The sequence below is a fragment of the Pseudochaenichthys georgianus genome, chromosome 6, assembly GCF_902827115.2.
Source record: "Pseudochaenichthys georgianus chromosome 6, fPseGeo1.2, whole genome shotgun sequence".
NCBI lineage: Eukaryota > Metazoa > Chordata > Actinopteri > Perciformes > Channichthyidae > Pseudochaenichthys > Pseudochaenichthys georgianus.
In genome coordinates this window covers 24,521,445-24,545,124 of record NC_047508.1, presented here as the reverse complement: position 1 = coordinate 24,545,124, position 23,680 = coordinate 24,521,445, and the positions used below count along the sequence as shown (strand labels likewise).

General features: G+C 42.7%; 1 protein-coding gene across 6 annotated transcripts; it reads right to left on the bottom strand.

The window, feature by feature from the left end:
- Positions 1 to 62: 62 nt before the first annotated feature.
- Positions 63 to 23,646, bottom strand: LOC117447914 (ELKS/Rab6-interacting/CAST family member 1-like). Of its 6 annotated transcripts, none has more exons than XM_034084916.1 (20): positions 23,470 to 23,646; positions 21,369 to 22,152; positions 21,064 to 21,252; positions 16,880 to 17,171; positions 16,042 to 16,169; positions 15,801 to 15,875; positions 15,545 to 15,700; positions 15,207 to 15,374; positions 14,811 to 14,978; positions 14,569 to 14,706; positions 14,302 to 14,442; positions 13,943 to 14,083; positions 13,613 to 13,806; positions 12,189 to 12,324; positions 11,517 to 11,648; positions 10,420 to 10,580; positions 9,270 to 9,417; positions 7,308 to 7,403; positions 6,114 to 6,299; positions 63 to 2,839 (listed from the first exon to the last, which is right to left on the bottom strand). In XM_034084916.1, exons 2-20 carry the CDS (start codon positions 21,912 to 21,914, stop codon positions 2,702 to 2,704), a joined length of 3,333 nt encoding a protein of 1,110 aa, XP_033940807.1. In that variant the 5' UTR covers positions 21,915 to 22,152; positions 23,470 to 23,646; the 3' UTR covers positions 63 to 2,701. The 6 variants fall into 6 exon arrangements, 4 of the variants coding, with proteins under 4 accessions (XP_033940807.1, XP_071059589.1, XP_071059590.1 ...); XM_071203488.1 differs by having other exon boundaries at positions 12,195 to 12,324; XM_071203489.1 differs by lacking the exon at positions 63 to 2,839 and adding an exon at positions 6,998 to 7,014 and having other exon boundaries at positions 6,212 to 6,299.
- Positions 23,647 to 23,680: the final 34 nt, after the last annotated feature.

Below are 23,680 nucleotides of genomic sequence, written 5' to 3'. Positions count from 1 at the left end.
GTAAATATATATATATATATAATCAGTGGTGCCCATCATTGAAAAACACGTTTGCAAGAAACCAAGGCTTATAATTTATTTATTTACATACATACAAAATCCAAATAACTCACAAACGTGTCTGTTTTGCTTTCTTAACACAAACAGACAGAAGGCAGTACATTTCTTATACAAATGCAAAAGAAACAAATACCATGAAGTTGACAGAAGCCCCTTAATCAGCTCTGTTCCTCAATAAAGAGTCGAGAAAAAGAGATGACAAGACATTAAGGCAAGGGCAGGGACACACAGGCCAAAATAAGGGAGGTTTAACGGACGCAAAGTACAAAAACAAGGATCCAACTAACATCCTCCAAAAGCAACAGCTGTTTTTAAGTAAAAACCCAGTTAGTCCAACCAAATGCATCTTTAAATCCAACATACACAGGAAGTTTGGTAGTAAGCTTCCAGATGCGGTTCTGTTTTGCAATATTATGTTTATGCTAAAACAGCAGGAGGGCCATGATGGTTGGTGACCATCAGGCGCAGTCTGCCTATGACATCAACCAACAACAACTGCTGACATAACAGGTAAGAAGAAAAGACAACACTGGAATCTCAGGGTAGTACATTTACATCACCGTATGGTGAAAATATATAAAAATGACAGTTAGAAATAAATGCAAGAAAAGTACCCCATCACACAGTCACGGTTTGAAAACATTTTTAGTTCACACATTTGACACAAGATTTTTTGACACTTCATTCCTCAGTCTCTGCTGAGGACACCAACTCAATGTCATTTTGTTCAGAGCAGCTCGCTCTAAAGATTCTGTGCAAACATTCAATGCATATCCATACAGTAAATATTTTTATATAGATGTATTATATTTATATATATATATATATATCTCTATAGAACATGACTTTCCGCAAGTTATGTCAGTACTGTCACACACGCACACATTTTGTCCTGAAGACAAAATTAGACACAAAAAGACAACTGCACTGCTTTTAACTTTTTTTTTTTAAGAATGCACAACACCTTAATTACCTTTATTCAGTCACTGTACGTGTTAAATATCACGTTATTTACAAACCGATCTAAAAAGTCAAAATATGCTGAAAAGTGACTTTTATTTCCTGTAAATGTAGATGCACTTAGTACTTAAAAACTCCGACCCTGAAGATTTCAAAAAATACAATAAAAAGGAGGCATCACTTGCATTTGAAAGTGATCTGAAAAATACAAGTAAAAAGGGCATTGCTTGTATTCTTCAGTGTTCAGTCTACAAACTAAAGAACAGGTGGGCTTTAAGTAACATCTATAGAACCTTTGGATGAGACTGAATGATCAGTGGATCAGATCACAAGTTCTTACATCATGCCTTAGCACCAATATTACAGAGGACTATTATCCCTGCATTAGGTCCAGTAATGATCTCTGTGCATGCTCCAAGGCCACTAGAACGTTCTCAAAAGAAACATTGCATACCTCATAAACAAGTGGACGTTGTGTGCAAAACCATCTAAAAATTAATAAGTCTCAGAGTAAAAGCTTTTTTTTGTTTCCCCCTTCTCTTTCCCTCTCTCTCATTAGTATTTGAGAACATAGTGTAACTAAAAGCTGTCCTCCGATCTGTGTCAAAGGTCCGGCTTAATCCCCCTCTCATGCCAGTGACCCAGCCACTGCCTACACAGTAAAACGTACCTACCTCTTAATCCCGGCTACAAGAACTCCCCCGCAGCTCCAAGCTGGGAGAGGAAACATTTGGAGAACATGCTGCATTTATATTTGGTTAAAAAGTGGCGTTTCCTAAGTGTTGAGATGTTCAGCCACCAGTAGCTGTATCTTTAACTAGTGGCTCCAACCTACTAGTTAGGGAACACTGACTGCAATACAAACTAAGCATCTACATGGCTCCATGATCCACCCCCTGAACTGAGCTCCTCGCTGCTCCCCTCTCGATGTAGCAGCTCCCTGTTTCTGAGACAAAAAGTGCTTTCCTGTCCCATGTAAGGAATACTCTTACCTAGAAATATGCAAGAGGAATTTAAAGGGTGAAAGACAGAGATAGCAGTGGGTGAGGTAACTGTGCTTTATCTAGCAGTTCCTGCTGTGAATGACGACGTCTAGGGAGAGGAAGGTTGGCAGTATGCTCCGAGACTTTGTGCGGAGGTTTGCTTCTTTCATCGTTCATATCCTTCTCTCCCAACGCACCTGTCCCAGACTAACAGGTGTGCAATACTTTTCTTATTATACTACAAGTGAAAATCAAATTTGGTGAGTTCACAAATGCATACAGTGAGCTTTTAACCTTTTTTTTTACAAACCTAGAATATGCTGTGATGCCTGATATAGAATTAGGTCTGTAGTGTCTTTCCCACCTCCTGACACAGCAGTCATCAAAAAGCCCTCCGTTTGCAGTGTGTAATCTGATATTTGCTCAAAGTGCCATATTTGACAACATTTTGTGAACATCACTCATTTGATTGTACAGACCTGACATTAGAGAGACACATGAGACCGGAAAGCACTTTGTAGTTGTGAAAGTTTGTTCCAGGGTGGACGAGGGGAGCGAGGAAGGAAAGCTCAGATAATGCCCCAGCTTTTTTCTCATCCTTCCAGGAGCCTGGTTGAGGGGAGGTAGGGGCACCTGGGCTCAGCTATAGATTACGTGGAGAGCAGGGGTCAGCCGGCTGGTGCCTGAGGTCAGAGTGGTCAGCATGACTCCTCCAGGGCATTGACCACCTGCTCCAGGATGTCGGGGCAGTAGTCTGCGATCTGTTGCAGGACAGAGTTGGCGTACTCCTGAAGATCTCCGCTCTCCTTCTCACACACCTCCAGCTCACGCTCCAACTAGAGGGAAAAAGCATGGGTTAGTTTCTTGAAACCTGGCTTTCACTCAACAAACAGATGAAACAAAAAAAAAGAGCTTAATGAACATGACATGTAATGAATCTAGCGATAGGGAGGAAATCCTTTTTTCAATCTAATAAAGGCTTTATCTCGAATACAATTATTTACAAAAATAACTGCATCATCATGCAAATAAAAACAGTAATGGAGCCTACTAAGACTCCCACATATGTAGATATAACTATAACCCAGTGTGAGAAAAAGTTTTTAGAGAGTACTTGTCCATGGACAAGTGAGTTTGGCAATGTACTTGTCCGAATACATTTTTCACTTGTCCAGAATGGACAAAAATCTGGGCCACTGGAATCTTCTTCTTCGCCATCGTATTTTACATTTTCCCACGGTTTTTATGACACCGCTAACGTAAGTGAGCAGTAAGATTTTACTGCATCACACAAAGGGTTGGGTATCGTTTGGATTTTAACGATTCCGGTTCTACTTTTCGATTCCGGTTATTTTCGGTTCTGGTTCTTTGAGAGGGTCAAAATAAGTCCCGTGACAAACTGGGAGAAAAATATATTTATGAAACATTAAGTCAAATCTGTATTCCTATTTACAAATCACTTCATACTGTTGAATTTCTTACGGTTATTGAACACAATTATATAAAAATAATCTCTGCATTGTTTAGTTAGTTCTAAGTGGTGCAGTTTGAGAATGTACGATTGGCCCAGTCTCCTCTGATGCTACACTGCAACCTGCCTGTGAGACACAGTCCAACCACACATGTCCAACTCATAGGACATATAATAATAATGCATTATATTTATAGCCTATAGGCCTAGTGCTTTTCTACAACTCAAAGATGCTTGCACGCATTTATTTACACATGCTGCAGCTGCCCAGCTGCTCACTGTTTGTAAAAGTAAATAAATAGTATTTTCATTTCAATAATGTACTTTCTATACCCTGCTTCATAAACAATACTGACATCCCTGCTCCTCCGAGTCTGGGGGTCCGGGGATGCGAGGACACAGACAGGGAGGCTGCTTCACTTCATAAAGGAAATGGCATCAATATTAACAACACAGGAGCTAAAACGCTTAATAACCTTCATTACGTGTTAGAGAAAGAAAGTTTGACAAAGATGAGGCTGTTAAACGGGCAGCGGATCTGCTGTGTGTAGAAAGAAAGAGAGAGAGACGCTGAGCTGCACCGTGCAGCGATCACGGAGCATAGAGAGAGAGAGCTGCGGTCCGCGGGGCTCGGCCTCGCCTCCTGTCCTCACAACTCTTATTAATCCCGGTACCGGACAATTGTTATTTGTTCTTACTCGGAACCGAGTTTTGCTTCCCAACCCGGCCACTGTGCTACACTTCCCGCCCCGCCCCGCCCCGTCTAACTGTACAGAAAGCGGCGAGATGCATTTCCTTAGGAATCGACAAGCAGAACCGAAACTAACATTTCTAAACGAACAATGGAGGACACGTACAATTTGCAAATGAGTTCTGCCTTTTGTAAACTGAATGTATCAATAATTTGTCAATAAATCAGGGCGAAAAACGTCACTTGTCCACCGGACAAGTCAATTGAAAGATCTACTTGTCCGATATTGTAAATAACACGTCCCGGACGGTGGGACGTGTACTTTTTCGCACACTGTAACCAAGTTATAACGCCAGGAATAAGCAGAGGTGGGACCAAGTCATTGTTTTGCAAGTCCGAGTCAAGTCTCAAGTCTTTGCGCTCAAGTCCAAGTCAAGTCTCAAGTCAGGTTGGGCAAGTTCAAGTCAAGTCCAAGTCCTAAACTTTGACAAAACGAGTCTAAAGTCATTATGTGCTTTTCATCAAATGTAATGACATCGATCAACAGAATAATACTTAATAATCAAATTGCTCTTTATTAGTCACATTAATAATTTAATAATCCATTTTCTCTCTGCTGGTAAAGTAACGTGTTTTTCTAATTTAAGAGGGATCAGTAAGGTAAGGCTACCGTGACGGTTTGATTCAGAAGGAGTTTAATGTATAAGATCCCTGATGTTGAGGTGACCAGAATGTTTATTTCCACTGTGTACAACATGTTATAAGGGACCCACAATCTATCTTTATGCAAGGGATAATGTGCAGCGAGGCGGGCTCTATGGGGAAGAGAACTAGATCCCTCTGCAGGTGGTACTTTAACTATATTTTGATGATAATACTTTTCTACTTTTACTTGTAACATTTTTAATACAGGACTTTTGATTGTAACCGAGTATTCCTACACTCTGGTACTTTTACTCAAGTCCAAGATCTGAACTTCTCCCACCTCTGACAATAAATCCTGAGTGGTTACCAAAAAAAAAAACCCTGCTCTGAAGGTTATTTTCATTTTACAAATCCTGCACTCAGCTTTGCTTTCTCCAATATCATTGAAATGCAGCCATATGCTGCTTCTTTTTTCGGTTTTCGCAAATGTCTTGACTTTTTCCAACACGCTTGCATTTAAATCCGGCTCCCTGTCGCTCTGTAGCTGGCCTGTACCACTACACCTGCTGTCTTTGGAGTGTCTGCCCCCCACCCTTCTTTCACATAATGGTATGATCCTAGTGTGTCCCCGCATATGATTGGCCGCATGGTGGTTCAGCAAAATAAAGTCCTGCCCCTGCCTGCATGGATTCATTTCACAGCAAGAGTTGAAGCGGCTGAAGATTCTGCTCTCCCCGACGGGAGTCTGCTCTTCTAGCGGCATCTCACGATCGACATGTTGAGACCTCTGAATTAAAGTCATCTCAAGTCAGAAGGCTCAAGTCCCGAGTCATTGGTGTTCAAGTCCAAGTCGAGTCGCAAGTGTTTTGTGATTTTGTCAAGTCGAGTCCTAAGTCATCAAATTGGTGACTCGAGTCCAAGTCATGTGACTCGAGTCCACACCTCTGGGAATAAGTAATACGAGTGAAACAAATTCAAATCAATCCGTTTTAAATGTGTCCTAAATATGCCCCTTTTCAAATCAAGCTTACAAAACACATCAGTTATTCTGTGCCTTTAAAAAGATACATTATCCCTACGGTCATTTCATTTCCTTGATTTTGATTACAGCACTAGAGTTGTATATTTTGTTTATTTGTTCACTCTAAATGTGTTTGTTGGCCTATACATTTCAATCATGATCAATTCAGAAGTTAAACAAATGCTGATGTTTTTCACTGAATTAAAATCTTGATATATGTATATTTAAGAAAATGACAATTGTGTACATGAACAGAGGAGAGCAAAATAGTTCCTCGACTACCTGTTCCACACTCATCTTCTGGAGCTCCTCCTCCCAATCTTCGGGGTCGCAATGGTGATAGTGAGAGGGCGGCGTGAGCTGGCTGAGGATGCTGGGGTCCCGGTCATGGCACAGGTCCGTTAGGTGGGCGATGTAGAGCTTCAGCTTACTGCGGTTCTGGGACAGGGCTAGGAGAGGGGGTATCATCTGCAGGGAGGGACCAAAGGGAAGAGTGTGAGGCAGTGTGGAAATAAAAAGAGTAAAAGATAAATACATTTAGGCTACACATTTACTAAGGAGTTATGCTTTGATTTTTATGATTGAACAGGATGAAAGACCAAGGCACAAGACCACAAAACAAATGAGTAAACAAATAAATAATCATTGCATGCATGCTTATGAACCAAAAACTATTTCACATTAGAGCCAACATTATTGGGTGCATCATAAAAGTATTCTGGATCATTATATGTGTAGGTTTAGCACAAATCATTGATTACATGAAGGGTTAAAAACGTTTTCCAATGCAACACCTGTTTGTGTGGGTCAAAATGTGAAGAGCAATGGCATGCAAAGCTAAGATGCTTTAGTTTGAGACTGAGCCAGGATCAAAATCATCTCATCCTCTTAGCTTTTGCATGTAAACACACACAAACACAAACCACTGATCACAACCCCATAAGCCACACAAAAACAATGATTCACCAGGGTTAAAGGCACGGGATGCGAGGTAAAATGTGCTCTCACAGAAAGACAAAGCAATGATACAAAAAAAAAATCATTATGAGAGGAATGGCAAACGGCAAAAGAAAAATAATGGAGTACAAGACAAGTGATGAAGTGAACATGCCACGGATCAACGATGAAGAGAGGTGTGACACGTCTGGCTTTACGTACAAGCTCACCCTTCTGAATAAAATGCCTGAGAGAGAGAGAGAGAGGGGGAGGGTAAAAGGTTGGCTATGCCCAAATACCCTCCTCATCATCCTGTTAGCCACAAGGTAGGCCAATCGCAGCATTACAAAGGAACATTTGGTTAGTGCGTATATCGACAGAGTAGTTAAGACAGAAGAAAACATACATTTTAAGTTCATAGTTCCGTTCAGATAGAAGGCATCACTTCAACCTTCTTAACAAGAGACAACACATTTTCAACAAATGATTCAGAGAAACTTGGGGAAAGCTGTTCAGGATACAGACGGTGGTTAAGGTTACCTGATCTGGAGAGGGTTTGTGATTCGTCTGGTCAGGAGCAGTCTTCAGATGGTCATCCTCGTAGTTATCTGCCATCAGTTTCATTCTGTTCTGAGTCTGTAGATTAAATAGAAAGAAAATTGAGTGATATGACGAAGAGCAGAAAAACCATGACATATAAGGAAAAGCCGGAATGGAACATGTACTTGTATAAGCAGTCCTGGCATTAACCTATATTCATATTTTAATTCAAAAACATTATTACAAAAGGTCTGTGGGCATGGCTACATACTGGAATCGAGTCCAGCGATACCCACAATCGTGGGCACATGCAAATAATGATGACTTTAAACGAAGATTTAGAAGACAAATGTTGACATTCTGATTTGTGATGCGCAAGCTACAAAGAACCAAAAAGGACGAGTTTGATGCTGAGCCACTGTTTTAGTTTACTTTTCCATTGGCCTGCTGTTAAGAGTTAGAGAAAGAGACTGTGTGTTGGTCTACATCAAGGGACTTTAAATACTGTTGGTAAAAAGCGTTGTTTGACTGTGGGGTAAAAAGTTTGGCCAACCCGTCAACATCTCAAACGAATGTTCAAAGTGATTCAACTGATAAAGCGCAAGGTGAACCCGAACGAAAAGGAAAGAGGACATGGGTAAAGTCTTGGGAGGTGAAAAATATGGCGTTATTGTGTGCCTCTATCCTGAGCACGCAATGAAACATGTTGAGCATAGAAAATGTTATCGTTATGTTATTGAGCGCGCAATTGATATATCAATTATATTTTGAAGAGATATTGACTCTCAAGCCCTCTCACAAACTCCTGCACACGCTCTCTCTCCCTCTCCCTCGCTCAACCTCTCCACCCTGTGCGCACTCAGGTTTGCCTGCGGGCTCGCTCAAGTTGGCACAGCGTTACAAATGTGCGTCTCCTCTCCAATAATATCTTCTATATCTGAGCTCCATCTTTCAGAACCATTGAAGAAGGATTTCAAGATGGCGCCTGTGTCGGCATGCCGCTCCCTCAGCTCTCTGCCTTTAGCTATCCGATTTTTGTTTTATGTTTGTCAGAATGTCCCCCCCCCCCCCTCTACTGTCAGATATTCCCACCTACCTGCGCCGGTTGCCCTGCATCGTGCCTCACCGAAAGCTCTTTAGGCGACGGGGAAAGCGTGATGGCGCGCTTGTCCATCAAAAAGCACACCCGACGGCTTCTTCCGTGACTTATCCACGCATCAGATGTCATGGGCCTCCCACTGCACGCCATCCAAGGGTTTGGTGGATTCGCCCTGTCTTTCCGGAGCTGCGGCCTCTGCTTGGCCCGCTGGCAGCTCCTCCTTTTTCTGACTTTCTGTCCGGGATCATGGTGAAATATGATCGTGTTTTGATCTGCAGAGACTTTAATGTCCATGTGTGCTGCGAGTCTAAACCTCTGGTTAGGGATTTTTTAAACGTCCTCGACTCTTTCGGTCTCATTCAGTCTGTGGCTGGCCCAACACATGATAAAGGACACACCTTAGACTTAGTATTATCGTTTGGATTGCCTATCTCTGTGGATGAAATCTGTGCAGGAACGCGTATCTCAGACCATTTACCGGTTCTGTTTACAACCTCGATCCCTTCTGTAGGAGTCGAATCACGTGCTCCTGCGCGTTGTCTGCGTTCAATTAACCCCTTGACTGCCTCACAGTTTTCAGATGCTTTTAATACTTATCCGATTTGTAAATTAGAGGTGAACTGTGCTTTTAGTGCGGATGAGCTTATCTCTTTGTTTGATTCGACATGCACACTAATACTGGATTCCGTTGCTCCTTTTACGCAACAAAGTTCTCTCAGAGCCGTGGCTCAATGATTGTACTCGCGCTTTTAGACGCGCTTGTAGGCGTGCAGAGAGAAAATGGAAAAAGGATGCGCATCCCATAGTGAGACATCGAACGGTGTGTTATGAATGAGAACTGGAGATAACATTCATGTGTGTACCTGCTGTTTGAGCTGTTGCACCAGTCTGTCCTTCTCTCTCTTCAGCAGAGCCACCTCATCCTGAGTCTTCTTCTTCTTAGAGGAGGACAGCTCCAGCAGGGCGATGTTAGCGTCCTTCTCGCTGATGGCAGCCAGCAGAGCCTCCTGCCTGCGAGGAGGGAACCAAACAACATGATGGCCTTTAACCACAAGAGTAAATAGCTCAATTATCATTCAATGCAGAAAATCATGCTGCCAGCTGGGGAAGGCCAGAATAAGATGGCATTTTACAAGATGAAGGCAACAATCGATACTCCAGAGTCTTCTCCACCCTACTGTGTGTGTGTGTGTGTGTGTGTGTGTGTGTGTGTGTGTGTGTGTGTGTGTGTGTGTGTGTGTGTGTGTGTGTGTGTGTGTGTGTGTATATATCCCTTCAAAAAAATTTCTTGCCTGTCCAATATTTGAAACTTACCGGTCATGTTTCAATAATAATAATAAGAATTGTGTAGTAGAGTTTCCGTTAGCAGGTAATTACCGGACTATGACCGGATATGCTGATGTTTAAAACTCAGTTAATGGGAGTAATTTTATATTGCTTCAGTTTATAATCATAACAGATCGAAAAATTCAGATTCATTTTCAAACAACATAATTATTACATTCAAACAAACTACTTGTAGTAGATGAAGTACATTATTCAAAAGTTTACATTAACTTTGAATAATAACACGGGAGAAACGGATCCTCTCTTTTCCTCTCTCCCTCTCCTGACAGCCTGTCAGTTTCTCATGCAGCTCGCTAAACAGTGGGCGGGGCTTCAGGTGATCATGCAGAGCTGCGTGTCTCCATCAGACTGAGCAGCTGATCTGATCTCTCTCGCGTCTGGTTACACTTCACTCGCGTTTATGTCCATATCAGATATCAGATCCAGCTCTCCTGATTGGCCTTTATAGAGAGCACCGATCAAAGTATTAAGAGTGAATATCGGCCGATAATGACCAGCGGCCGATCGATCGAAGCATCCCTAATTATTACCAGACATTTTGACTTTACTGGTTTTTAATAAATGTTACCAGCTAAAAACTGGTAATTACCAGCTAACGGAAACCCTGATATATACGTGTGTGTGCGTGTGTGTGTGTGTGTGTGTGTGTGTGTGTGTGTGTCTTACTTCATCTCCAGCACCTCCTCCAGGTGTTTCCTGCGTTCAGCACGCAGGGTTGAGAGGTGGGTCTCTTTCTCACACAGAGACTGCTGCGTGGAGGACAGCTTGGCCCTCATGGACTCCAGCTCCTGCTTCACTTTCTCCATGGCCCCCAGCAGCTCTTCCATCTGGAAACACAAACAACAACAATTAAATCATGAATAGATTTAATCAGATTCCCAACATAAATCCCTGAAAGCACAGGGTTCTTTATTTAAAAAAACAATGCTCTTTGGGTGACTTTCCAGTATGAAGTGCTTTAATAAGAGGCAGCAGAATTCATGTGGGCTTCAGGGAAGGGACTTACAACTTTAACACTTATATCATTAAACTACAGCATGACATTTCATTTACCTGTTGTTCATTTAAAAAAGGGCCCAAAAGCACCCTCGTTTCATATCAGTAATATTTTAAATTACAATTGACTGATTGAAAAGGTGTATCCCCCAAATGATCAAGTCTATTAGCTTCCTGATTTTATTGCCAATGCCAATTAATTATTCAGCATTGCTAGGTTCAATAAGCAACAGCAGGTAAACAAAATAACATTTAAATTACATGGGCTGGAAACAGCAACACCAATCCAACGACAAAAAGTCAAATTCCTTCAAATATGGTCAAACTCCACAGACATGTATTGCAGGGTCAGAGAATTGTAGAGGTGTTGCTGTTATTGTGTCCACCCCTGGAAGTGTTGTTGCTCACTGATGGGAGGTCACACATACTGGGCTCATACCTTAGACAACTTAATGTGGGCGAGGTTGGACTCATGCATTGGATTGAGTAAGTGCTTCTGAGAGGCGGTGTGTAGCAGAGAGAAAACGAGAAAACCACAAGCAAAGATAAAAGAACTGAGAAAGAGACGGAGGCCAGAGGAGAGGAAGGAGGTGGAGAGAGGATCAGAAACACCACAATGGCAGCAAAAAGGATGAGGAGAAAGAACCTCAGTATATGAAGGTGATTCTTTTATCTGAATATACATTTGTTTATGCTTTATGAATGTGTGTTTCTTTGGGTTGATTAAAATTGCTTTGTGTTGTGTGTGTTCAGGGCGAGTTGTGTACCTGTCTCTCCTGGAGCGACCTGGCAGACTCCTCCTGAGCCAGTACCATCTCTCGCTCTGCGGTGATCTGAACGCTCTCTCTCAGCGCCTCCTCCAGCTCCTCGATGCGATCCGACTTCTGACGCAGAGTGTCCTACACAACACGAGTAGGGAGAAATCAGATTACGGTTAGTTGGTCTCTGAACTCAGTGCAAGCCTAACAACAGCTCAACTCTCACCAACTTATATCAAAATGTATAACCCATATACTGGCAGATGTATGAAAGAAAATGTGTGTGAATGAAAACAAGTCTTCAAATTACTTTAAGTACAAGCATTTTGACATGTTTGAACACTACAATAGTAATCTGTGTTAAACCAAAGTGTCATTTCATTGCAGCTCAATTCTTTTGACATTTCTTGTACCATTTTAAAGCTTTTATTCCATCTCAATTGTAATGTCTTCAAAACAAAGCATTGGGCTTCTCAAGGACTTCCCTTAGGCTTCAACCACATATTTAACACAGTATTCTCAAACCACATCTGGCTATATTTGCACTTTCCCATTGCGGATCAAAATAGAAATCCTATTTAAGCTAATTTCAAGCTTGAATTTAAAAACGTTCAGGACCGGCAAAGGACCCTGATTGTTCTAATGCAAAGTTCATACAAGCGCACCGCACAGACGCCTCACCTTCACCTGCTGGGAGCTCTCGGACATGTTGTCCTCCCTCTTCCTGGCCTCATCCACCAGCCGAGCGTTCCTGCTCTTCTCCACCTGCTCCTTGTGCTTCAGAGACGCCACCTTCTTCGTCTGGTCCTTCATCTGCCTACAGGGACACCACGGGATACATGCGAGAGGTTACATGTTATGTACAAGTAAATGGAATACATGTAATGTATGATTCTAACTGAATAAAGATGGTGAATTTAAGTGCAAATTTGTTATACTTAGTACATATATCTGGGGACAGAGGGGCCAATCTATTTAACTCTTTTTAATTATGTGAATTACTTTTTTTACTTATAACAATTTCCAAACTAAGTAAAGACAGCTTAATTGATATTTTGCTGACTCTTATACTGTACATTGCCACATTAATGATCATCCATGTAGCCTTTATAAATCAGTAATGATTGTTAGTTAACGCAATTTCAGGATGCATATAAAAAGGCATTTATAAATCATATGTGAAGGCATGTGATGCAATGAAAAGCTACCCTTTTTAAAAACGCACTAAAATCATGTGCATGGTCACGTGTATAGCTTTTACAGACTTGTTGTGGCTAGATTTGAGACCGCCTTGCAAAAAGTCAAAAAGGGTGAAAGACAGAACAATAAAATGGTGGATGAGAGCCTGAACAGAAAGAAGGAAAAAACTAAAGTTTGATATCTCAAGACAAGGCTGTTGCTTGAAGCATCACATGAGGTGGAGAGAAATGGGGGAGGAAAACGTGGAAAGAAACCAAAATAAAAAAGGATGCCAGGGTCAGGGAAGAGAGAAAAGAGCAAATACTAACCTGGAGGCGACACTGGGGGAGTGAGAGATTTCCGGTTTAAAGACAAGAAAGCATTAAAAGAGAAAATCAGACCAGGAAGAGGAGTCAATAAGGAAAAGAGAAAGAAGGACGGGGACCCTACTACACATCAGCTCTAGCATTCTGTGAGGGGTCCAGTGTCACGAGAACAAGATAACAATTGCAGAAGGAGGACTTTTGTATGCCAACCACTATAGCTGTACCTACTAGCTTTAGATCAGGTCTGTTAATAACATTCATCACAACAGCAAGATGCAAAAATGGAACATGGCCAATGATTTTGGTTTGATGTGCTGGGGGTAATAATCTCAAGAGTGACATAAAGTCATTGACAAACTGTTTGCATCAGTCATAAGGAACAGTGGGCACAAGTCCAATCAGGGATGAAAGCCCACAGCAAAAAGCACCGCATAAATGCCTAACAAAAATTAAAAATTAGCACTTAAAAGAGAAAAGTAGTGACTCCAGGGCAAACAATCAAAAACCGTGTGCACATTAAACACACACATTTATTAAAAACTGTGCAGCAGCTAAGGATTTCCAGTCGCCCTATTTTTAAGGATGCAGGTTTCCACCTACCCCTCCAGCTCATTTATCTTTTTGTCCTTGTCGTTCTTCTCATTCTCCATTTCCCGAAGGATGTCCAGCAGGCGGTCCACCTCAGCTTGGGCCTTCCCAGAATCCTCTTTGTGGCGAGCCACTTCCTGTTCGAGGTTCTTAATGCGCTCGGCCAGCTCAGTGTTGGCCTTAGCCTCCAGCGTTGCGTTTTGAGCCTGACAAAAGACGGGAAGCCGGTTAGAAAGCAGTTGTATTCACTACAGCGACCACAGGTAAACGTTAGATAACAGACCATGTATTTATCACAGTAGGTAAACATTTAGTAGCATCGTGTCGAGCTGAGAAACTCACTCTCTTGAGATGATTCTCCACTTTGAGCAACTCCTCCCTCTTATGCTCAAAGGCAATTTCCATACTCTTGAGTTTGGAGTCTTTCTTTAGCCCAGAGGAGGCCAGAGAGGATGCATGCTCCTTCAGGTCCAACAGAGACGTCTGCACGTACACAGAAGTATAAATGAGCCTGTTCCAGCTTATTGAACGCACAGGAGATTGCGAATACATTAGATAGTTATAGATATAATACAGGCATCCCTGACTCATCGCAAGTAAGACTAATGGAAAAGAACGTTGTTATGTTTCAGTGTATTTATAGAATCACAGTAAACAAGAGTTTGCCTGTGTGTGTGAGCTTATCTGGATGTTTTCCTCACCTCTCTGTCTGACAGGTCTCCCTGCAGTAAGCTCAGCTTCTCCCTCAACTCTTTCAGCTCCTTCTTGTTAGAGTCGATCTCCTCCGTCTTTTCCCGGTCGTCTCTGTCTCGCTGCTCTTTTAGGCGCTCAATGATGCGCTCCTATGAGGAGGTAGAGGAAGAAAAAAAGCTCATTCTACATTTGCGAATATAATCAACACACACATTGCTACAGTACAACTTGACATGCCATGAAATAATTAGCATTTCTACAATTTCAAAAGTCACCTTTTCTGCAAGAGACTCCTCCAGAGTGGTGAGAGCGGTGTCAGTGTTGGAGGTGTCTGCCTGCAAAGACTTGACTCTCTCCCTCAGACTGCTCATCTGCTTCTCCTTGTCCCTCAGCTGCTCCTGCAGGTTTTCAATCTGCAGAGCAAACACAAGCAACCATCGCATTAAACATTAGCCACAGGACATACATTGAAGCACGATAACTGCATGTGGTGGTTTCAGACAACACAAGGCCTCACCTTCTTCTGAAGCACATTCACTTTGCGCTCTTTAACCTCCAGCATGTCCTTCAGGTCGTGGATCTCCCCGTTGAGAGTGCCCTTCTCTTCTGACATTTCTTGTATCTGCTTGCTCTTCTTATTAAGAGTTGCCTCTTTCTCTTCCAAGCGCAGGCGCAAGGCATCCACCTAGTCAAGCAGAGGCAGACAGCTTACAAACACTGACCATAATCGGGACAAATAGTCAAGAAGCTAAAAAACACATTGAATCTTCTGAGCTTTTGTTTATGATTTTATCAGTCATAAGTAAAAGGAACATGTATTTTTTTCTCCCCGGACAACATATGCACTCTTAAAGTGGTCTTGCTTTACAACTATTCCGCTTGGCAAGAGTGTACTGGTAAGGATCTGGTGTACCTCAGTCTGTAGGATGGCAGCCCGCTGCTCTTTGGCAGTGAGGGACTCCTTGAGGACTTCAATGTGCTGCTTGCTGTCTGAGAACTGGTTGGCGAGGGTCTCCAGCTTGGTCTGCAAACCAAGCATCTCTGTGTCCTTCCTTGAGAGGTCCTGTTTCACCTGCTCCATCTAAAAAAGATGAAGCCATGGGAAAAAGAAAAAGGGAGGGAAATAAATGAGCAATGGCAAAGCAGTTTTGGGTCAATTCAAGGCTGGAAAAATGCAAAGAAAAGGTCTCCATCTAAATGAAAGGCTTATTACAACAGTCAAATTAAACTCCAGCTCGTGTTGGGTCATACCTTGTTCTTCATGAATTTCGTGTGGCTACGGTAGACCTCCATCTGCTTCATCTCCTCCTGGCGCTCCTCACAGCTCAGAAGTCCATTGGATTTTAGCATCAGCAACTCCTCCTCCATGTCCCTGAGGCCCCGCTCCATTGAATTAATTTTTGCATCCTGGGGTTGATGAGGAGAGGTTCACAAGCATAGAATGAATATTTTTTAGCCAAATCTAACAAAGAAATACTCATACACAGTTAATCATTTAATCCCTCACCTTCATGTCGATGACAGTCTGTAGAGCCTTTGTTTTGGTGGACTCGGGGGTTCCCTCGTATCGACGGTGCAGCTCCTTTTGGTCAGAAAAAGAGGAAGTTGTTACATGTTACATGTTGTTACATGTGTTACATGTTTACATCTATGTGCAGTTTTATTTCAGAGTATAACATATTAGTCTACATATGATGTTTTTATCATTAGATGTAGTGTTTTATCTGCCATGGTTGGATGGGCATTACCTCTCTTAGTGCATTAATCTCTCTGTCTCTCTGGTCCAGTAAACTCTCAAGGTGATGCCTGTGCATCTCTGCATCCGCCAGTCTCCTGGTCCGCTCCTGGTCCTCCTCGGATGCCTTTGCAGAGGGCCCTGTGACCAATTACATAACACCTTGGTTACAATGATGAAGTACATGACAAACATTTTATAACAGCAAGAATGAACATCATAGGCCACGTGGTAAACCTTCAGAGGCTTACACAGGAGCTGAAGTTTCCTTTTACTTTTCAAACTGTACCTCATCGTTGTAGCATTCACAACTCCACAGCCAACATTAAAATAAAATAAAACAAAACATTTACAATAAATAGGAAATTCTCTGGGGCTTTCTTTGGATGTCCTCTTGGTTTCGCACCTATCTTTTCAAATGTGATATCTCTTGATACTTTGTGCGACCAAGAACAACCACATTTAAATATTTGGGGATTCATCCATGCACAGATCTTTGCATTCAGCCCTCAGATATCTCTAGCCTCAGAAGCATGCTCGAGTTGAAACCATGCACTGTGGTTAGTTATGGAGCAGAAACCCATACTTGGCCAGCAGGCGAGAGCGCTTGGCTGGAGCTGAGGAGAAACAAGTACCAACCATCGTGGCTTTAAGTGATAGCCTCAGACCAAAACCTTATGAGACCCAAAAGGCTCTTGGAAAATCCCATTGACTTAGTAGTTTTAAATGTTGCTAGTATTCCTGTTGACTTAAATCAAATACTGAAAATGGACTCTGAACTGGCTTCAAAATCAAGCCAAAGTATTCATACTTTGAAAAGTTTAAAACGAACTGAGCCAACTCAAACTGACCTTTGCTCTGCAGCATCTCCAGAAGTTTCTTGATGGACTCATCTCTGGCCCCCAGGGTTTGCTTCTGTGTGTCAATCCTCAGCTCCATCTCCTCCAGGGTCTTTCTAAGGAGGAAGAGCTCTTTGGCCTGCCTCTCGTATTCAGCCTGTAGCCGCCGGTAGTTCTCCTCCGTGGGTTCGGATGACAGAGCCAGGTCCCGGCCTTGGATGGAGGGGTCCTGCTGGAGCAGCTGGTTCAGGTCCCTCTGGATCCTCATCTCGTCCTGAAGGGCCTGAACAGTCATCTGGAGGTGCTGGGAAACAAACAAGAGACACATATTTATTTGTTTACTTTTCTCTTATCTTCTGTCTGTTTGCAGGACTTTATTACAGAAGTATTATCACATGGGTGTATAAGGTATATCTATTAATTATTTGAACAACACAGTGGCTGCTCTCGTCCCAGCGTATGGAAATGGATCCTGGCAGAATATTGTGTTACAGCATTTTAAAAATCAGCCTCTAATGATGACTGCAAATTCTGCAGTGGCCTGACCGGTGCACCCCCAACAGCCAGGCATTGTGGACATTACATTGCATTTAGCTGACGCTTTTATCCAAAGCGACTTACAATAAGTACATTCGACCAGGAAGACACAACCTTGAGGAAAACAGAATCATATAAGAACATCAGGTTTCAAAGAGCCAATCGTTTCAAGTGCTGCTCAACTGGCTAAGCCAGTCCTTTATTAGTATATAAGTGCTCTGTTAGCAGTTATTTGTTAGTCATTCTATCGCTCGAAGTGGAGTCGAAAGAGATGAGTTTTCAGTCTGCACCGGAAGGTGTGTAAGCTATCTGCGGTCCTGATTTCAATGGGGAGCTCATTCCACCATTTTGGAGCCAGGACAGCAAACCCACGTGTTTTTGCTGATGGGAACTTGGGTCCCCTTTGCAGCGAGGGTGCAGCGAGCCGTTTGGCTGATGCAGAGCGTAGTGCACGTGCTGGGGTGTACGGTTTAACCATGTCCTGGATGTAGGAAGGGCCAGATCCATTCGCAGCATGGTACGCAAGTACCAGTGTCTTGAAGTGGATTCTAGCAGTTACCGGAAGCCAGTGGAGGGAGCGGAGGAGCGGCGTGGTGTGGGAACATTTTGGAAGGTTGAAGACCAGACGAGCCGCTGCATTCTGGATGAGCTGCAGAGGTCGGATGGCACATGCCGGTAGACCAGCCAGGAGGGAGTTGCAGTAGTCTAGGCGTGAGGTGACGAGAGCCCGGACCAGAACCTGCGTCGATTTCTGGGTCAGCTGTGGGCGTATCTTCCTGATGTTGAAAAGCGTGTATCTGCAGCAGCGGGTTGTCTGGACAGTGTTATGTTTCATGCCCGGAGAAATACAAGTGGTGAAACACAATCATCCCAGTATAGTGTTGCATTGTTTGTGGCATCTGACGCCACAGAGACTTGGCAGAGCTGCTGTGAGACAGGGACACAAAGCTGTGTTACACTCTGGTCTGAACCAGCTGCGAGCGTTTTCAGGCGACAGAACAAAGAGAGAAGTCAGTGTCTGCCTTCGTTTCTCTCAGTCCTCCTCCACCAGCCCCCTCCCTTTCCTTTCTTTGTCATTCTCCTCCTCACACACTTTTCATCTATCTTACCTCGCCCTATCTCTTCCCTCAAATACTCTCACCTCTCCTCTCACCAACCCTCCCTTTCCATCACCTTCTCCACCCCGTGACTAAGGCTGACTCACTGCTGTGACTGCACCGATCCACCCCCCACATACACACCGGCAGACACATGCACCAACACACAGAATCACACACGGAATCTCACACACACACAAGCCTTCTCTCTTTCTCAGCTCCCATATTCTCACTCCCTCTGCCTGAGCAGATATAACTGTCAGGCGTTTGAGGGAGCACAAACAATGGGAGAAGTGATGCACCAACTAAACTGATCCAAACACTAAGTCACCACTCGTAAGGGCAGAGTGCACACAGGCACAGCACTGGGAAACTGTTTACAAGGCAGATTGTTTAAGATGCTCATCATCCCTTTCTTATCTGTTCCAATAACATGTGTCTTACTGTTTTACCACTAGGGTTGGGAACCGAAACTCGGTTCTAGATGAAAACCGATAAGAAAATGCCGGGTACCCATATAAAATACACAATTTCGGTTCTGCTTAACGGTTCCTAAACGCGGTAGACCCTGTATTCCAGCGGGTCCGTCTGCGCGGCGGTGACCCAGTGGAATACAGGGCGGACCTGGAGAATCACAGAACGGCCGGCTCGGTATGCTGACGGCCGGCACCGCCCTTATTTTTTTTTTTAAACAGCATCATGTAAGTTGCGCTGACAGGCGACAGAGGCCCACAGTTGCCCCGCAGCGAGGCTACCCCCGCCCTCCCGTAGACAGTTCACGAGCTCAGCCACTTCATAACACCAAAGATGGATCGCGGTAAACGCTCTGAAGTGAGGCTCCACTACACTAAAAAAGAAAAAGACAAGGCACAGCCTGTTAATAGCTTGCCACAGGCATAGCTCAGTTAAAATAAAGCACAGCTATTGTGCAATACATTTGTATTGCATGTATATTTTTTATTTGTAAAAATGTCAGTTAAAGCTTAAAAAAATAAAGATATTTTTGTTATCTAAACTTTTGACCTCTTTCTTTTACAATTTTGGAATCGAAACGGGGAATCGATAAGAACCAGAATCGATAAGCAGAACCTGAATATTTCAAATGATACCCATCCCTATTTACCACTGATGAAACATCACCATCAACCTCCTACAATACATATAATTTTCTTCACCCATGTGACAAGTGATTTTTTTTGTGAATACCTGACTTTCTTATAAAAAAAGTTGAAAACACTACTATATACTAGATAATGGGCATAAATGTTATTTAGCAGGGATTTGGGGATAGATTTGAAATGCACACACATAAACATAGCAATCAGAACCCAAAATGACACACTTGAGCCTACCGTTGCAGATGTATGCAAGGTCAGTTGGACCTGGATTAAATGAGGGCATGCAGTTTAACTGAAGCTGTAATTAGCCAAATGCGTTTGAGTCTGTGCTTTCTGCTGCATGTGTGCCAGTGTGGGAGGTGGAGGCCGACATATGAAAGCAAACATCTTTAAAATTACAGCACCCATTAATTAGCTCTGCGCTAGTCGGGCATTACTGGGAATTAGTCCACACTGTGATTCTGTGACTCAGCAGGAGTGAAAACAGCAAATTATACAGATCTGCCCAACCATTAGGAATCACAATGAAACAAAGGCTATTTCTCTTCATTAATGACACTTAATTTGCACAGTTCCCAAAACAAACTGTAGGGCTTCAAAAATAAAGCCTCTGCCTATATCACTTAATGTTATTTAAAAAAATTAAATTACATGTGTGAATACAGTAAAAATATGTGTGTACAGGCTGCTGCACACAACAACTGAAACCATATGATGAAGATTCCTTTTTTTAATGAAAATATATATTTATATATATATTTAATATATATATTCTTATATACCCTATAAATAAATATATATCTATAGGGTATTTAAGAATGCTACATTTCCACAGGATATTAATCTTTTTTTGATCACTTCAACTCAATGTACCACATAACCTATGCACAACACATATAGTGAACCAAAAGACAACAATAAAATAATTGATTATGATAGTTATTGAATATCAAACAACAAAGCAGTACAAAGGAGCTGACAACAAAAGGTTCTTTTAACTGCTTTGTTTCTTATTTGCTGCAGTGGTTAAACTATACAATGGTTACTACTATACATATGCGTGGCTTTATATTTGCACTTTCACCACATTTTCATCCTGTTCACTAGATCCAGCCATTTCTAAAAACATACAGAAATGCTAATGCCGCCATTAGACCTACGGCCACTTTCATCTATTAAGCATGAGCATATAGCTGCATATAAGAGGATTAACTAGATGTAAGAATCCTGCCTCTAGCTCATGTAGAGAGAAAAACACACTTTCACTAAAGATGACAGTCTGAATGAATAGCATTCTTCCAGTCAAACATGTTTCACCCAGACAAAGTAATGATACTATTAAGATTGATAGAAAATGACTTGATGAAAAGAGCAACAAGAGTTTTGAGACAAACATATCAGTATCTATCTATATATATTCAAATAAATGCAAGGTAACACTGACCTGTGCTTCATCTTGAATCACACGGTACTGTTCCTTCCACACAGTGATTTTAGAAACCTCATCTTTCCGGAGAGCTCGCTCCTTTTTTAATTCTGGGCTCCAGAAGGTCTTTATAGAATTCATGGAAGAGCTAAGCTTGCTCTCCTTAACTTCCACTTCTCGCCGCAGCATCTCATTCTCACGCAGAATCTGAAAAAGCAGGATAAAGGAAAAGCAGATACAAATTGTAAATGTGGTCTGTCAAACAGAGCAAATCAATCTTATTAAATGTACAAATCATTGATTAAAAAAATCTGCAAACACACTTCTTTCAGTTGGGCCTGCAGGTCCAGTATGGTGTTATCTCTAGCCTGCCTTAGAGAGTGGGGCACGGTAGAGGCCATGTGGTGGTCCCCAAAAGCTAGAGCATCCCCTGCCATCATGCCTGATGGCAGCAGAACACCGCCAGGCACTGAGGTGGAGATGTTGGGGGTGCTAGCGGCCACAACTCCAATGTTGCTGCTCCTTGACCCATATGTCACCCTCTGTCTCCCCATGGTCGTCATTGTCCCACCACTTTTTGGAATGTGATCACTTGCCAAGGCAACCTCATTGTCACTCAGGTACATTGGTCCTGAGGTTGCATACGCAGCGTTGAGGGACTGGATGTTCTCCATGGAAAGCGTCTTCCCTCCTGCCCCTCCAGGACCCCCTCCACTGCCCCCGGTGCTGTTGGTGCGACGGTGTCCCATCCGAGGGGAACGGGGAAGGCGAGGGGAACGGCCAGATCCCTGATTACCAGTACCACCTCCATCTCTTCCTCCACTATGGTTGGCGTCCCCTCTGCCAACAGAGCGGGCACTACCGTACATCTTCTGCTAAATAAAAGAATGGAGCTCACAGAGAAATGGAAATTTGACCTCCAGTGACTGTACTTATTCTTGCCAATTGTGTGATTGGGGGCTTTAACCAGTTGTCTGAATCGAAGTGGTGATTCTGCTTCAGCTGGAGGCGGTGGGCACAATATTTATCCTAAAATAGAGGTCTGAAGCTCTTTACTCTTTCCTCATCCACCAGGAGCTGTCCAGTGTTTCAGATTCTGACACCAATCTGTGAAGAAAACACAGTTGTTTCCTATGAATTATATGGCAATAGCATACAAGCATTTGTTTTCAATTAATAAGACAAAAATCTCTGTTAAATTGACAAAGTTATCAAAGTCCCAACAAAACCAGCCAGCGTCAAATGATTGGCCCCTTAATCAAACAAGCCTGGGTTTGATTAGCAGGTATTATTAAAGGGGTCTCTACAATCTCCAGCAAAATGTGGAATAGAACAAATTCAGCAAATTGAGAGTAAGTACAGATGGCCACTGTGTGCTTAGGTTTTACTAGATCCCCTCCTGGAGTACAGACAGTTATGTAACTGTTTACAGTCATGTCTAAGAACAAGTTATTTCAGGTGTCTTTGCTAATCGACCTATTCTATACATTACATGGCATGATGTGGGACGGTTTGGGAGCCTCTGATTTTAGGTGTATCCTTAACAAAGTGTACGTTTAATGACGTTATAGCTATTGGTAAGTCATAACCATAACCCTTGTGTCAGCCTTGTTGGACTATTCAATCAATCGAATGCTAGAAGATACCACAACAACACATAAAGCAGGAAATGTCTCTGACTACTCTGCCATTTGCTCGGTTTCATATTTTAAAGTGAATTGCTACAGACATTTAACTGGGTAGTCTGCGTGGCCTTGCTAGCAGCTAGCGAAACGTTAACATACCGGCTAACAGGAGAGGCTGACATCGGTACCGTTAACTCCTATGTATCCCTTTAATTGTGTTCCTTTGTTTAGTAAGAGCAAATAGGTGCGTATATGTTGTCGGAAGAGTACATCTTGAAGCTACGAATCATGTTTCCAATGTGCTGACGCTGTGGATTAAAACAAGCTAGGGAGGGAAAAGGGGATTGTCCATGGTGGACATAGTAAGGGAAAAATCTTCCTGCTCATAAAACTAAATGCAAAAAAAAAAAGGTCTGCCAAATAGAAAGCTAGAAACCTGACGTGATAAGTTCATTATATACGGTGTCAAATTGTGAACATTAATCGTGAATTATGGAAATGTTGCACAATCCTAACGACACGGTACAGGGTCTGCTTTGGAGACACCCACATCAAACCATATCCATTTTGCTCCACATCTACTCAGCAGCTTCGTGTTTCTCCATTCAGAACTGCGAATAACTTATCTCTCTCCTTGATATTTAATCAGCTAGGAAACATATCAAATGAATATACGTTTGACACTAGCTCGTCATGACATATGAAGGCTAGTCCATCTAATCTATATGGTCAACCAGAACCTCTGTTTTTTTCTCGCTAACACAATAGCCAGCGGTGAAAACCTCTACAAACAAACTACCTTTCTCGTTGTCCGGTGTGGTGGGGCTCAAACCAGCGCCAATAGTGAATCCTCTGACAATCGGAAATCGGTTGCAAGCCCCGTCATTATATGTTAATTATTCGATAGATGTCTATCTGATTTTTACATCGTTTTGCCAGCAGTACTAGCGGCTCAGGAGAGCCAGGGCGCCTCAGTGACGTCAAGACTCCTGTGCGCGTTCACGACAGAC

Excerpts from the sequence above, each read along its gene's own strand:
- LOC117447914 (XM_034084916.1), bottom strand. The coding sequence starts at position 21,914 with ATGTACGGTAGTGCCCGCTCTGTTGGCAGAGGGGACGCCAACCATAGT. Across the intron at positions 14,707-14,810 it reads TGAATGTGCTTCAGAAGAAG|ATTGAAAACCTGCAGGAGCA; the intron begins GTGAGGCCTTGT and ends TTTGCTCTGCAG. Across the intron at positions 9,418-10,419 it reads GAGGAGGTGCTGGAGATGAA|GCAGGAGGCTCTGCTGGCTG; the intron begins GTAAGACACACA and ends CCCTCCTCGCAG.